The sequence below is a fragment of the Mobula birostris genome, chromosome 9, assembly GCF_030028105.1.
Source record: "Mobula birostris isolate sMobBir1 chromosome 9, sMobBir1.hap1, whole genome shotgun sequence".
Lineage (NCBI taxonomy): Eukaryota > Metazoa > Chordata > Chondrichthyes > Myliobatiformes > Myliobatidae > Mobula > Mobula birostris.
The window spans coordinates 99051163-99064063 of record NC_092378.1 but is presented as its reverse complement, the minus strand read 5'-3'; the positions used below and the strand labels follow the sequence as shown (position 1 = coordinate 99064063).

At 41.5% G+C, this 12901-nt stretch overlaps 1 protein-coding gene across 2 annotated transcripts in view; it reads left to right on the top strand.

Moving 5' to 3' along the window:
- Positions 1–12901, top strand: part of lmf1 (lipase maturation factor 1) — a 523997-nt gene that overhangs the window by 251864 nt on the left and 259232 nt on the right. The window contains exon 1 of one of the 2 annotated variants that reach the window (XM_072268435.1): positions 10772–10937. The exons of the other annotated variant lie outside the window; for it this stretch is intronic. Coding sequence (XP_072124536.1) covers positions 10929–10937 — 9 coding nt within the window. The 5' untranslated portion in view covers positions 10772–10928. Of the gene's footprint in view, positions 1–10771; positions 10938–12901 lie in introns of those variants that run through there. 2 annotated transcript variants of the gene reach the window in all.

Sequence of the window (12901 nt, the reverse complement as noted above, 5' to 3'; positions counted from 1 at the left end):
GAAAAGGTTAATGTGTAAGGAGCATTTGATTGTTCTGGGCCTGTACTTGCTGGAGTTTAGAAGTGGATGAGAAGAGAATGTTTCCAATAATGGGAATGTCTATGACCAGAGGGCATAGCCTCAGGCTAGAAAGACATCCCTTTAGAACTATGATGAGGATAAATTTCATTAGCCAGAGGGTAGTGGAATTTCTGGAATTCATTGCCACAGATGGCTGTGGAGGCCAAATCATTGGGTGTATTTAAAGCAGAGGTTGATAGGTTCTTGATTGGGGGGCCTCACAGATACTTGGTGAAAGATTCACTTTGACAGAATTACATCCTAATCTTTCCCAGCACTTTCACATGACACACAAGATGTGTCTTTAGAAAATGCTTACTCCTCTGTCATCACTCTGATTATGCACAACGGTGAGAGTTGTGCACTGGTTCAGATGTTACCAGTTCAGCAGTCTTCCACCTGGTGATTCACATACAAATAATCAGTAATCAGATCAGCATTTCCTTTATAAGTGCTGGGAGTAGAAGATGGCGGCACGACACAGCGCGTGTGGCCTCTCCAGTGAATGATATTGGTATTTGTAAGTAGGATGCCGTGCACAATTCTGATTTGATGGAGACAGATGTGAGAAGCATGGAGGAACATCTGGAGAAAATTCTGAAATGCCTGCTTCGCTGCCGCTGCCACTGTGCGATCGAGAATCTCCGGAGGGGAAGGACCCAAATCCTTGGCTTTGCCTGTTGCTGGCGGCCGGGGCTGGGGTCGAAGCGCTAGGCAGAGATGGTGCTTGGTGCTCAGTGTTGGAGGGCTGGTCAGAGGCTTGAAGTTTTCGGACGGACTCAGAGTCGGACTGTGGTCGGGTGCTTCCAGGATGCTGCATTGGGAAGTTTGCAGCGCTGGAAGCTCATGGCAGGAAGAGTTTTCATCCTTCTACCGTCTGCATGAGATGTTGGGACTTTTGGGAGTCTTTGAGACTTTTTTTTACCGTGCCCATGGTCTGTTCTTATCAAATTACAGTATTGCTTGCACTGTTGTAACTATATGTTATAATTATGTGGTTTTTGTCAGTTTTTCAGTCTTGGTCTGTCTTGTGTTTCTGTGATATCACACTGGAGGAACATTGTATCATTTCTTAATGCATGCATTACTAAATGACAATAAAAGAGGACTGCGTGTCCTCATAATCTAATCTAATCTAATCAGAGCAATGAGTATAGGAGTTGGGATGTAATGTTGAAATTGTATGAGGCTTTGGTATGGCCAAATTTGGAGTATTGTGTACAGTTCTGGTCACTGAATTACAGGAAAGATGTCAACAAAATTGAGAGAGTACAGAGGAGATTAACTAGAATGTTGCCTGGGTTTCATCTTCTAAATTACAGAGAAAGATTGAACAAGTTGGGTCTTTATTCTTTGGAGCATAGAAGGTTGAGGGGGGACTTGATAGAGGTATTTAAAATTACGAGGGGGATAGATAGCATTGACGTGGATAGGCTTTTTCCATTGAGAGTGGGAGAGATTCAAACAAGAGGACATGAGTTGAGAGTTAAAGGGCAAAAGTTTAGGGGTAGCATGAGGGGGAACTTCTTTACTCAGAGAGTGGTAGCTGTGTGGAACAAGCTTCCAGCAGAAGTGGTTGAGGTTGGTTTGATGTTGTCATTTAAAGTTAAATTGGATAGATATATGGACAGGAAAGGAATGGAGGGTTATGGGCTGAGTGCAGGTCGGTGGGACTAGGTGAGAGTAAAAGTTCAGCATGGACTAGAAGGGCTGAGATGGCCTGTTTCTGTCCTGTAATTGTCATATGGTCGTATGATAGTGGAGAGAGAAAGAGACAAGTGAAAATTTACACTGGGAGACACAGGAGCATGCAAGCTGTATCTGACCATTTAATGTTAATGAAAAGAAATTGTTGAACCTTATCCTTCTGGAGTAGCAACATGGTATGTGATGATTTGGTAGGCATCCCAACTTTGTACAAACACTTACACAAAGGGCTGCATGTGCATATTTACACAGATAGGAAGTGTCTGAATTTTGGATGGGTGATGTGATTTTGCTAGCTATGATGTCTTAATCCATAGGAAGAATGGAATATCAATTGCATCAATCACAAAAACAAACAGGCCCATTCATATGTGAACAGCATATGCATTACCTTATCTTAATACTAGTCTGTCACTGACCCCACTGAATCACTATAAGTGCTCATCAGCTTATTGCAAGTAGGGAAGTGTTGGAATAAAATGCGAGAGATTGGTGACATGACTGCACACTTCTCCCACCTTCCATGGTCATGACTTCACCTAATACTGAAGTCTGCTACTACTCAGCTCAGGTGGAAAATCTGTAGTAGGATTGCAATATATCTGGGTAATAAGCACGCTGAGCAACTTGCTGGAACCACAGGAGTTATACTACAGGAGAAATTTAGGAAGAGGAAGGTCAAATTTATACCGGCACAAGGACAGTTTAAACAAGTCTAATTCCGGAACATCTCAGAGTACCAAAGGGCAAGTGCTATGACCTAATGCCCTGTAGTGAGAGGTGAAGACGGTGTAAAAGGCTGGACTAGTTTGTATTGATGGAAGATGAGGAAGGAGTGAAGGTTTAGTGTGTGCCTGTCAGTTGAATGGCTGGATGGAGGCTAAGTGGACTGTGCAGTGATTACTATATCCCAGGCAGCAGTCCAAAATTACTTATTTGCATGTAGTTCCATGTGTGAAAAGGTTTACCATAAATATTCACTTTATGAAGTGAGATTACTAAACCAGAGTTTAATACCAGGAAATTAGAATGTTAAAATGAGATTGAGCAGCATTCATTTGTAAAATATATTTGAAAATGAACTGATAGGATAGGTAGGGAGAAATTTGTTGCGTTCACTGTGGAGTGTGTGACTTGGAGGTGCAGACAAAAATTTAGAACTAGGATTGATGTTTAATGTAACACACGCAAAATGCTGGACGAATTCAGCAGACCAGGCAACATCTATAGAAATGATCAAACAGTCGACGTTTTGGGCCAAGAGCCTTCTTCAGAATAGCATTTATGCTTAATGCTGTTTTGTGCCAGTGGCATTGGATGCTAAGTCAGTTGACAATTTAATATGTGATTGATAATTTTGTTGTCAACTGAATGTATTAAAGAGTATGGGACAAGGGCAAGTATGGGGAGTGGATGACGATGACAGATTAGGCATGATCTCATTCAATGTTGGAATAGGGTCGGGGGAGGGTGGAGGATAAACACCCTACTTCACTTCCAATGTTCCAATTAGTTTGACTTCCCTGCTCCTTTCCCTTAGGATTCAAATGCATTCTTTCCAGTTTTATACGTTTTTTTAAAAGTTGCTGTTGAATCTGCTTCTCCACCTTTTCAGACATCGTGTTCCAGATCACTAGTTTCCTCTGTGTAAAACTAAGTGCCTTATTCTACCAAGATTTGTGCCAATCATCCAAAACCTTTTACTGCTCCTCTTGCCCGTGGAGACCACTTCACCCTATTTACTCCCCCGAAACTTCATGTAACATTTTTGTTTATAGGTGATCAACCTTCAAATTTTCTTATTTCTTCCTATAACTAAATTTTCCCATCAGGTACATTATAGTATGTTTCAGTGATTTCGACAAAGCACATACGATTGTTGAAATTAATATTGAAGTTAACATTCTGATTTTTAAAAGGAAATTGCTTTTTGTGATCTGTATTTGGGAAGCAATCTTTGTGGATTACAGCAGAACATAGATATTGGTTTGGAATCAAACAGCACCCTCTCAGATCAGCCTCATTACTATGACTGCATCTTGGCAAAGTGGCTGGAGAGTAGGATTGTAGAAGTCCCTGTTAATTGGATCCAGATGACCCCGCTCATGTACAGTACATCAATAGCACTATGCCTGCTCTCCTTCGGCTTTCACGCAGTGCTTGACTTTAAGTTGGTCTGTGCACCATCGCAATTAACTAACAATCTGAGTTACCAAAACTTCAACTGCTTTTTGCTTTAGCTCAAGTTGTCACTTACTAAGCATGTCTGCATTGATAAGTAACATTGACGTTTGATTCCATGCTGCAAGATAGCTAAAGTGACAGCTTTAGTCTAGATTTCAAATGCATGAGCAACTTTGTCATTACAGTGTGAAATTACACAGGTTGTAAGTGAACAAAGTAACAATCATTGTGTCCTACTGTGCAATATCACGGGAAATGAGCAGTGTTGGCTAAATACATTGGGCAAGGTTCCTGTGAGAGACTTTCGGACAACTGGAAAAGCAGATGATTTGAAGTAGTGCAACAAAGCATTTGGGGAGATTGAATTGTGTAGAATATTGCTAGGTGGAGCACGTCTGAAAAAGACAATCTTCTCCAATATGAACAGTGAAGGGGCCAACAGTGTAGAGGAGGATATGGTCTTTGCTGAGCTTGCCTTGCTAGGTAGCACTGCGCAATTTCAATTTCCTTCAGTAGCAACAATAAGCATTTATATGACGTATAACAAAATAATACTATGAGGCTGCATTGTTGGTGACTGCTTCCATTTTGTTGCTGATGTAGCTTCATCAGTTTGACTCACCATGACATCTGAGCTGTGTTTAGTGTGGAAGTAGATTTGACATTTGGCAAATAATTCATTTATTAGCAACCAAACTTTTGTATTCCCTATCTTGTTGCAAAACAGTATAACACCTCTCCAGAGACCTGTAAGTCAGTGTATTTAAGAGAAAATAAGTGCTGGTGAATCCCTCCAGATGTATACTTAATCGTGGTTGTTTGGAAGGAAACTTTTTAAATTGTCATTGATTTGTTAATGTAAACATTATTCCTCCACTTTCCCTGCCAGAACGATGTTGCCTAATAAGACATTTTCCTTTGCTTAACTTCCAATTAACATAGTAAGGATTGTGTCTGTGTGATTATACAGAATGAATAATTGAATGCAGGCCACTGGGCATGTTTTGAAAAAGGTATAGTAACCCAATAAGTAAAACATTTTTCATGATCTCAGCAGTTACTTTGTCTTTGAGAAAAATGCCAAAATACAATTGGATGATGACGTATTTTTCATCCATTTAGTCTCAGAAATCCAGATCTTTCTTTCACTACGCTTCTTTCTATATTAATTATAAAGATTTAAAGAGTTTCGAAAATCCTCAAAAAAGTCTTCTATGAAGGACTATAGAACAAAAATCCGGTTTCTTCTTATTTCTAGGTTAACTCTTCTATACATTTTTATTTAAGTTGGAGCAAAGAAGTTATGATGGTTTGTAAAATTGCAGAACAAATGTATCATTGTATAGTTGGAGCCTCTAATGCATCACTATCAGTAAACTTCCCAATTGAAGATTGGGTTTGAGTGGTCAATTTTCTGTTATGTTGCTTCAGCATGATCATTAATTTAAACAAAATTTACCTTATGACTGTTCTCATTCTTCACCTTGATTTTTTTTTGTTAGACCCGAAAGATGTGCTGGATGGTAGGATAATTGGCTGCTATTAGCTACCTCTAGAATGGCTGAAACATGCAGTGAAATGAATCATTTGTGTTAACAACCAACACACACAGGATGTTCTAGGGGGCAGCCTGCAGTTGTCACCACACATCCTGGTGCCAACATAGCATGCCCACCATGTCCATCAGAGTAACAAATAACATGACAAAACAGAACATACCAAGCAACTAAGCAATACTCATACAAATACCCAGCCCTCTAATCCCAGGACAGGCTTAATCTTAGTGGGCCAAATGACTGCTTTCTATATCTTGACAGCATATTAGTATAATTGATTTCAGTATCCTTGAAGTTGCATCATGTCTCTCCTTGGCTGAATTTCAGCAGCCCATGGAATTGTATCTTACTGTTGAGTAAACAGTTGCAAGTGGAATTGTGCAGTATCCAAGCTCTGTTTGCCAGTTCATGAAAATTGAGTCTAGATTTTTTTTCTCAGGACTCTAGAGGTGTTGTGTCGGGATTGTCAAGTTCAGATGGGGTTTGATGATGAGCTAGGGTCGACCATAATATTTAACTTACAAGTTTTTGAGCAGCCTTGTGTTTCTCAGGTAAAGGCTAGTTTGGGCAATATTTCAGAAATAATCACCAGGAGAATGTAGTTTAGAATGAACTTAACATCATTCTGATTGCTATTCGTAGTTAGATGTCATCCGTATGTCAAGAGATTAAACTTTAGAGGTCACTGTTTTGTTCATTGAAAGGTAAAATGTCACATAATTTACTTACTTTCACATTTAGCTTGGAGAATTAACATTTTGATTACTCAGCTATGAACTGATGACTGGCAATGTTTTGCCCCAACAGCTGATCTTCAACAGTTGTGCTATCATTCTTATCTCAAGTCAAGTCAAGTCAAGCCACTTTTTATTGTCATTTCGACCATAACTGCTGGCACAGTACACAGTAAAAATGAGACAACATTTTTCAGGACCATGGTGCTACATGAAACACTACAAAAACTACACTGAACTACATAGAAACATAGAAAATAGGTGCAGAAGTAGGCCATTCAGCCCTTCGAGCTTGCACCGCCATTCAGTATGATCATGGCTGATCATCCAACTCAGAACCCTGTACCTGCTTTCTCTCCATACCCCCTGATCCCTTTAGTCACAAGGGCCATACCTAACTCCCTCTTAAATATAGCCAGTGAACTGGCCTCAACTGTTTCCTGTGGCAGAGAATTCCACAGATTCACCACTCTCTGTTTGAAGAAGTTTTTCCTCATCTCGGTCCTGAAAGGCTTCCCCTTTATCCTTAAACTGTGACCCCTCGTTCTGGACTTGCCCAACATCGGGAACAATCTTCCTGCATCTAGCCTGTCCAATCTCTTTAGAATTTTATACGTTTCAATAAGATCCCCCCTCAATCTTCTGAATTCCAGCGAGTACAAGCCCAGTCGATCCAGTCTTTCTTCATATGAAAGTCCTGCCATCCCAGGAATCTGGTGAACCTTCTTTGTACTCCCTCTTTGGCAAGAATGTCTTTCCTCAGATTAGGGGACCAAAACTGCACGCAATACTCCAGGTGTGGTCTCACCAAGGCCTCGTACAACTGCAGTAGAACCTCCCTGCTCCTGTACTCGAATCCTCTTGCTATGAGTGCCAACATAGCATTTGCCTTTTTCACCGCCTGCTGTACCTGCATGCCCACTTTCAATGACTGGTGTACAATGACACTCAGGTCTCGTTGCACCTCCTCTTTTCCTAATTGACCACCATTCAGATAATAATCTGTTTTCCTGTTCTTGCCACCAAAGTGGATAACCTCACATTTATCCACATTAAATTGCATCTGACATGAATTTGCCCACTCACCTAACCTATCCAAGTCACCCTGCATCCTCTTAGCATCCTCCTCACAGCTAACACTGCCACCCAGCTTCGTGTCATCTGCAAACTTTGAGATGCTGCATTTAATTCCCTCGTCTAAATCATTAATATATACTGTAAACAACTGGGGTCCCAGCACTGAGCCCTGTGGTACCCCACTAGTCACTGCCTGCCATTCTGAAAAGGTCCCGTTTATTCCCACTCTTTGCTTCCTGTCTGCCAACCAATTCGCTATCCACATCAATACCATACCCCCAATACCGTGTGCTTTAAGTTTGCACACTAATCTCCTGTGTGGGACCTTTTGAAAATCCAAATATACCACATCCACTGGTTCTCCCCTATCCACTCTACTAGTTACGTCCTCAAAAAATTCTATGAGATTCATCAGACATGATTTTCCTTTCACAAATCCATGCTGACTTTGTCCGATGATTTCACCGCTTTCCAATAGTGCTGTTATCACATCTTTGATAACTGACTCTAGCATTTTTCTCACCACTGATGTCAGGCTAACTGGTCTATAATTCCCTGGTTTCTCTCTCCCTCCTTTTTTAAAAAGCAGTGTTACATTAGCCACCCTCCAATCCTCAGGAACTAGTCTAGAGTCTAAAGAGTTTTGAAAAATTATCACTAATGCATCCACTATTTCTTGGACTACTTCCTTAAGCACTCTGGGATGCAGACCATCTGGCCCTGGGGATTTATCTGCCTTTAATCCCTTCAATTTACCTAACACCACTTTCCTACTAACATGTATGTCCCTCAGTTCCTCCATCTCACTGGACCCTCGGTCCCCTACTATTTCTGGAAGATTATTTATGTCCTCCTTAGTGAAGACAGAACCAAAGTAGTTATTCAATTGGTCTGCCATGTCTTTGTTCCCCATGATCAATTCACCTGTTTCTGACTGTAAGGGACCCACATTTGTCTTAACCAATCTTTTTCTTTTCACATATCTATAAAAGCTTTTATAGTCAGTTTTTATGTTACCTGCCAGCTTTCTCTTATAATCTTTTTTCCCTTTCCTAATTAAGCCCTTTGACCTCTGCTGGATTCTGGTCAGTCCTCAGGTGTGCCTCTTTTTCTGGCTAATTTGTATGTTTCTTCTTTGGAATTGATACTATCCCTAATTTCCCTTGTCAGCCACGGGTGCAGTACATTCCCTGGTTTATTCTTTTGCCAAACTGGGATGAACAATTGTTGTAGTTCATCCATGCGATCTTTAAATGCTTGCCATTGCATTTCCACCATCAACCCTTTAAGTATCATTTGCCAGTCTATCTTAGCTAATTCACGTCTCATACCTTCAAAGTTACCCTTCTTTAAGTTCAGAACCTTTGTTTCTGAATTAACAATGTCACTGTCCATCTTAATGAAGAATTCCACCATATTATGGTCACTCTTACCCAAGGGGCCTCGCATGACAAGATTGCTTACTAACCCTTCCTCATTGCTCAATACCCAGTCTGGAATGGCCTGCTCTCTAGTTGGTTCCTCGACATGTTGGTTCAGAAAACCATCCCGCATACATTCCAAAAAATCCTCTTCTTCAGCACCCGTACCAATTTGGTTCACCAATCTATATGTAGATTGAAGTCACCCATTATAATTACTGTTCCTTTATTGCACGCATTTATAATTTACTGTTTAATGCCATCCCCAACCTCACTACTACTGTTAGGTGGCCTCTACACAACTCCCACCAGTGTTTTCTGCCCCTTATTGTTATGCAGCTCTACCCATATCGATTCCACATCCTCCATGCTAATGTCCTTCCTTTCTATTGCGTTAATCTCCTCTCTCACCAGCAACGCTACCCCACCTCCTTTTCTTTCCTGTCTATCCCTCCAGAATATTGAATGTTGAGCTCCCATCCTTGGTCACCCTGGAGCCATGTCTTTGTGATCCCAACTATATCATATTCATTAATAACTATCTGCACATTCAATTCATCCACCTTGTTATGAATGCTCCTTGCATTGACACAGAAAGCCTTCAGGCTTGTTTTTACAACACTCTTAGCCCTTATACAATTATGTTGAAAAGTGACCCTTTTTGATTTTTACCCTGGATTTGCCTGCATGCCACTTTTACTTTTCACCTTACTACTTTTTGCTTCTACCCTCACTTTACACCCCTCTGTCTCTCTGCACTTGTTCCGATCCCCTTGCCACATTAGTTGAAATCCTCCTGAACAACAGTAGCAAATGCTCCCCCTAGGACATTGGTTCCAGTCCAACCCAGGTGCAGACCGTCCTGTTTGTTCTGGTCCCACCTCCTCCAGAACTGGTTCCAATGCCCCAGAAGTGGACTGCATAAAGTGCACAAATTGTGCAGGCATTACAATAAATAATAAATAAGACAATAGGCACAGTAGAGGGCAGTAGGTTGGTGTCAGTCTAGGCCCTGGGTATTAAGGAGTCTCATAGCTTGGGGGAAGAAACTGTTACATAGTCTGGTCATGAGAGCCCGAATGCTTTGGTGCCTTTTGCCAGATGGCAGGAGGGGGGAAGAGTTTGTATGAGGGGTGCATGGGGTCCTTCATAATGCTGTTTGCTTTGCAATGTGTGGTGTAAATGTCTGTAATGGCGGGAAGAGAGACCCCGATAATCTTCTCAGCTGACCTCACTATCCGCTGCAGGGTCTTGCGATCTGAGATGGTGCAGTTTCCGAACCAGGCAGTGATACAGCTGCTCAGGATGCTCTCAATACAGCCTCTGTAAAATGTGGTGAGGATGTGGGGTGGAAGATGGACTTTTCTCAGCCTTTACAGAAAGTAGAGATGCTGCTGGGCTTTCTTTGCTATGGAGCTGGTGTTGAGGGACCAGGTGAGATTCTTCGCCAGGTGAACACCAAGAAATTTGGTGCTCTTAACTATCTCTACGGAGGAGTCGTTGATGTTCAGCAGAGAGTGGTCGTTCCATGTCCTCCTGAAGTCAACAACCATCTCTTTTGTTTTGTTCGCATTCAGAGACAGCTTGTTGGCTCTGCTCCAGTCCATTAGCTGTTGCACCTCCTCTCTGTATGCTGACTCATTGTTCTTGCTGATGAGACCCACCACGGCTGTGTCATTGGCGAACTTGATGATGTGGTTTGAGCTGTGTGTTGCTGCACAATTGTGGGTCAGCAGAGTGAACAGCAGTGGACTGAGCACACAGCCCTGGGGGGCCCCGTGCTGATTGTGATGGTGTTGGAGATGCTGCTTCCGATCCAGACTGACTGAGGTCTCCCAGTCAGGAAATCTAGGATCCAGTTGCAGAGGGAGGTGCTCAGACCCAGTAGGCTCAGCTTTCCAATCAGTTTCTGAGGAATGATTGTGTTGAAGGCTGAACTGAAGTCTATGAGCAGCATTCGAACATATGTGTCTTTCTTGTCCAGGTGGTTTACGGCCAGGTGGAGGGTGATGGCAATGGCATCGTCTGTTGAACCTTTGGGACGGTACGCGAACTGCAGGGAGTTCCAGTGAGGGGGGCAGCGGCGTCTTGATGTGCCTCATGATGAGTCTGTTCAAACACTTCATGATGATGGATGTGAGTGTGATGGGATGGTAGTCGTTGAGACAGGACACTGAAGACTACAGATAATGTTGCAGGTACAAAAAGTTCTACAGGAGAAGTCACCATTTTGAGGACAGCCCAATGCTGAGTCTTAATGGGAAATATCTGAAAGCAACTGATAAGAACAGTGGCAAATTCTATTGAATTTTAACTTTTCAGACACTGTAGGCCTTAACCTGGTTGAAAGCTGAAGAGCCTGTATAATGCTGTTAACTTCAGATTTTCCAGTACAATTGACTGGGTCTGAAGACCTCAGTTCTCTGGATGTATGTGAACAGTTTTACTACCCATTTCTATGAATGTCTGAGCTTCTTCAAAGATGTTGTCAGCTTCTGTGGCTTTTCCCTATTTAATTACAGGCAGTGTATCAATCATAGTCTGTGTGGAGGGAGAAATGCAGACTAACACTCGCAACACGCTGGAGGAACTCAGCAGGTCGGGCAGCATCCGTGGAAACCAGCATTTGCAGAGTATTTTGTGTTTGAGGAATTCAGACTGTTGTCTGTTAAGCAGCCTCTAGAAACATGTACAAAGTTAAATCCTTGTTGATGATTTGGTGTTAATTAGAAGATGCACTCACTGGGAATTGACTGTACTGTCTGTGCGTGTTGATGAACATTACAACAGGCAATGGTCTTTCCTGATTCCTTTCATTGAAAACTCAAGGTAACAGTTCTGTGGATCAGTTTGTTCAGTGGAGTTAACAAAGCACTGGGTGAGAATAGGATAGTGTTAAAAGGTAATTAACATTTTTGTGTTATGCTGTGTCTGTTGCCAATTGATTAAAAAAAGACTGTCTCTTTAAGATAAAGCCATTGATGAATAATATACTTATGATGTAGTGTCAAACATGCTACTGTGTGCCTTTGGGGAAAGAGGGTTAATCCCAGGCTGTTCAGACTGTTCAGCTTCCTGCTCTGCACCTAACTGAGTAACCTGAGCTTCAGACTCTGCTACATCCTGTAGAGGCTTTTCTGTTGGCAGAATGTTAGCACTATATTTGCCTGAGGCACTTCCACCACTAACAAACTGCAACAGGAAGGCCCCTAAGGGGTTCAGAGTACATTCAACCACACAAATGAAGGTATGGAAAAATGAACTACCTTTTTGAGAAAATGTATTAATATCCCTTAAAGTGAATGTGACTCTTTGCTTCATTTGGCATGCGATTAACTTCCTTTTTTTGTGATGACAAGTTTCATAGAAGGAACCTGCACTCTCATGAATTTGAGATGTTTTCATTTTGCTGTATCACTGAAAATCATGCAAATTGGTTGGAACTATCACAAACAAGCTCTGCAATGCCCTCAATCAGCTGAGAAGGACAAAACCCCTTGGCTGGAGGTATTGTCAATACAACTTATGTTAGCAGTTGTGTGCCTTAACTGGATGGTTCATGAAAACATCTTAAGCACAAATTAAAGATCTCCCTGTGGCTATTAGCTTGGTTAAACATTTAAAAAATAATTTATTTAGATTAGCCAACTGTAGTTGAATTCATGTGTACATGGAAAAAAAGAGTTACTGCTAAAGCATGAAAGCAATTCATGCTATTTTATCATCTGTAGATACACGTGGACGCATATGGTATGACTTTGATCATTGTGACTCTGATATTCTTTGTCATTTGAATATCAGCATGCTACTTCCTTTAGAGCAGGGATTCCTAGGGGCCTTTCTTATGCCATGGAGGCTTAACATTAACTGAGGGCTCAGTGGAGCCCAGGTTGCGAACCCCAGTTTTAGAGATAATTAGCGAGCTCATTAACTACCTTTCATATTCTCAATGTCCCAAAATGTTAAACATTGAAGTATTATAGTTGTCAAATAGCACTCATGCAAGTCAAATGCAAACTTCCACATCTATATGAATATTAATGACTACTTTTGTAATACTGAAGAATACATTTTGCTCTGAATTCCCAAGATATCCTGTTTTTCATCCAGTCCTACAAAATTATGCTAGAATCAAGCCAACATGCCACAGCAGCATACTTGT